Genomic DNA, 3,116 nt, shown 5'->3' with positions numbered 1-3,116 from the left:
GAGGCCAGGCCCTACCCGGTGTCCCCCGCCGCCGTGGGCGCCCTCTGAGGCCCCCGGTCCCTTGCAGGCCTCCCACACACACAGCAGGACCCCACAGGGCTGGGGGAGGAAGGGGCACCTGCCACCCCCTCACAGGGCCGCCATGGAGATCGTCTACGTGTACACGCGGAAGCGCAGCGAGTTCGGCCGGCCCTGCAGCTTCTGCCGGCCAAGGTCAGCGTGGACATCCCCCCCGACCCCAGCATGGCCAGCGGCTTCGTCCTGAGGAACCCCGTGGACAGCTCCGTCCAGCACGCCAGCGACATGTCGGAGCACGAGGTGAGGGCTGCCCGCCAGCCATCGAGGGCCTCCCAGGCTACTGCTCTGCAGGGCAGTGCCATACGAAGGGGAAAAGTTGTGGTTTGTTCCCATTCAGCTCGATCTCTTGCTCTGCTTTCTCCGTGCCACTCCCCAGGTCAACACCGAGCGGGTGGAGGTGGAATCCCGCGGTGTCAACCATGTAGAGGGCGGCTGGCCCAAAGACATCAACCCACAGGAGGTGGAACAAACCATCCGCTTCAAGAAGAAAGCGGAGAAAGATGAAAACTACATCAACACCATCACGCACCTCGGCACCGTAAGGCCCTGCCCATGCTCCCTCCTCACCTCCCGCTCCCAGAGCCCCCTTGCCTGCCCGCTGCCGGTTCCCTCACCTAGGCAGCTCCTCAGAGGCACGGCCTCTGCCTGTGCTTTCCCTGCAGCTGATGGAGCACTGCGTCAAGCAGAACAATGCCATCAACATCTATGAGGAGTACTTTGGAGAGGAGGAGATGGCAGAGGTGGAAGATGAGGCCCCCTCTGCAAAAACCATCAACGTCATCAGGTAGCACAATCATCTGGGCTCACCAGGCTCTCCAGATCCGCAGCGGGCTACTGCATATTAAACTGCCTTTGGAGACAAAGGAGGTGGAAAACCCAGTGGCTTTAGGATAGTGCTGGATCAGTTTATGGATGGAGAGACCTGCTGCAGCCCCCCTGCTCCGTAACTCCGTCTGTTCCTCCCCTCCCTGCCCTCCACCCTGCCCAGGCACTTTGGAGACAGGTACCACAGTCCAAGGACAGACGCAGCTCTGAGCATCTTCTAACAGTGCTTTAGACAGGATTTTTTTTTCTTTTTTGGTGCCTCAGAGATTATTTTCAAATGTCAAGGGCTGTTAGGTCATTTCTAGAGTCAGATCCAGTAACATAATTGGATTCTTAGAAATGTATAACTGGAAAGACTTTATTAAACCATCAACTCTTCTCCCCCCGCCCAGCCCCCAGGAGAATCGTTTCCTGCACTCAATGGTCAAGGGCTGCAGCTTGTTTTAATTGTGATTCCCACAGTTTCCTTTGGGAGACAGGGCATGACAAAGGTCATCCCAGGGTATGACAAAGCTGTTAGCAAACTAACATCTTTCTTTGATGTCCTGTTATCAAAAAGGGATCCAAATGTAACCAAGAGGACGGCCACGCATCTCTCCTGGCACCCCGACACATGCAAGAAACTGGCAGTGGCTTATTCCAGCCTGGAGTTCCAGCAAAACATAAAAGACATGAGCTTTGACTCGTACATCTGGGATCTTGGTAAGGGGAAGGGAAAACTCACCAGTCAGTAATGCTGCTGCTGCGGAAGCACTTTGTGTCTTCAAAGAGTGTAATGAAGCCTCACAGTGCTCCAGAGGGGGTAAACAGGGGTTCGGTTTCTGCTTTGCCCACAGATCAATGCAGAGAAGGGGAGAAATGGGACCTGAAAGCTGGCCAACAGGTGGAAAATAACCACTAAAATCCCACTACATGACTTCATGAGCTAGCGTGCCTGTGACCACAACAGGCAGCTGAGCCACACCCCTCTAATGTGGTTCTTGTCTTTATATGGTTCACTTGTGCTTGGTTAAGAAAGAAAGAGGCAGCACAACCCCAGGCTGAGAATTGCCCTGTTCTGTCAAAGACTCTCTCAGACCTGTTGTATTTTGGAGTGAAAAACACAAAGAAGAGGGGTCGGGGTACCAGGGGTTGGGGTACCAGGGGTCTGTCCCCAGGCTGGCAGGCGAGGACAGGTCAGCTCTCTTCCCTGGCTAAGGTGAGGCGTCCTGGTGACATGGCCACCTCATCCAGCACGGCTGGGCAAGCACCGGCGAGGCGGGGAGCCAGGTGTGGAGGAGCGGGGTGCGGTATCAGGAGGCTGGTTTAGAGGTGGGGGAGCTCACCCTCTGGACTGCCTTTCCACTTTGCTCTTTATTCATCCCTTCTTGGCAGAAAACCCCAACAAGCCGGAGCTCGTTCTCAAGCCGTCATCCCCTCTCGTGAGCCTGGAATACAACCCCAAAGATTCGCACATCCTGGTGGGAGGATGCTACAATGGGCAGATGGGTAAGGGAGATGGATTAGGCGTGAGACCGTATTAACGAGGGCATGGCTTCATTTTAATTCAGCAAGAGCCTGGTTCCAGCTCTGCTATATTCACAAAGGACGTCATGTCTTTAGCGCTGTGGCTGGGAATATCCTGAGCATGGCCTGAAGCCCTGGGGCTTGGCATGCGGAGTACAGGCATGTGCTCACCTGAGCCGGTACCAGGGGAGGGGAGGACACCGTGCCTGGGAGCCCTTCACAGGCACCCAGCAGTGAGGCGGCTGCGGCCACAGCAAGAGCCCAGCAGGGATTACTGGATCAGATGGCTGAGCAGCATGTGTGCTGTGCTCCCGCCTCACTCACGGCCCCGTATCTTTGCATGGCAAAAGCCCAGGAGAGTTGCCGTCGTTTCGTGCACTGAATTATTCTTGTGCTGTTGTTTCAAGTGCTTGGAAAAGGGCCCCTCTTTGCCAGCTTCATTTATGGCTCTGTTATTTACTTGGCTACGTGAGCCCTTTGATTTAATTGCACTCATTTTGATGTTTTCCTTGCCATTTGCAGCAGCAATCAGACCTGACAAGGCAAGCATTACGGGGCTGTTACTGCACGCTCCGCAGGTGATGGAGGGGAGGGATCTAACCCCATCCTTCGCAGGGCTCCCCAGGCGCGTGGCGCAGGCCCAGCGGAGCACACTCCATCACATTCAATTGCCTAATTAGAAGTGACCTCTAACACATGTCAGAGGC

At 55.3% G+C, this 3,116-nt stretch overlaps 1 protein-coding gene across 1 annotated transcript; it reads left to right on the top strand.

Annotated features, from left to right (window-relative positions):
* Window positions 1–142: 142 nt before the first annotated feature.
* On the top strand, window positions 143–2,391 carry LOC104084207 (dynein intermediate chain 2, axonemal-like; the record flags this gene model as incomplete). Its single annotated transcript, XM_009587953.1, is given in 6 exon segments — window positions 143–200; window positions 203–318; window positions 455–616; window positions 741–862; window positions 1,463–1,605; window positions 2,278–2,391. Coding segments are annotated over 6 exon segments (715 nt in total), but the record flags the coding sequence as incomplete, so codon positions are not given.
* Window positions 2,392–3,116: the final 725 nt, after the last annotated feature.

The sequence above is a fragment of the Fulmarus glacialis genome, unplaced genomic scaffold (assembly GCF_000690835.1).
Source record: "Fulmarus glacialis isolate BGI_N327 unplaced genomic scaffold, ASM69083v1 scaffold21761, whole genome shotgun sequence".
NCBI lineage: Eukaryota > Metazoa > Chordata > Aves > Procellariiformes > Procellariidae > Fulmarus > Fulmarus glacialis.
This window is presented reverse-complemented; position numbering and strand designations above follow the sequence as displayed.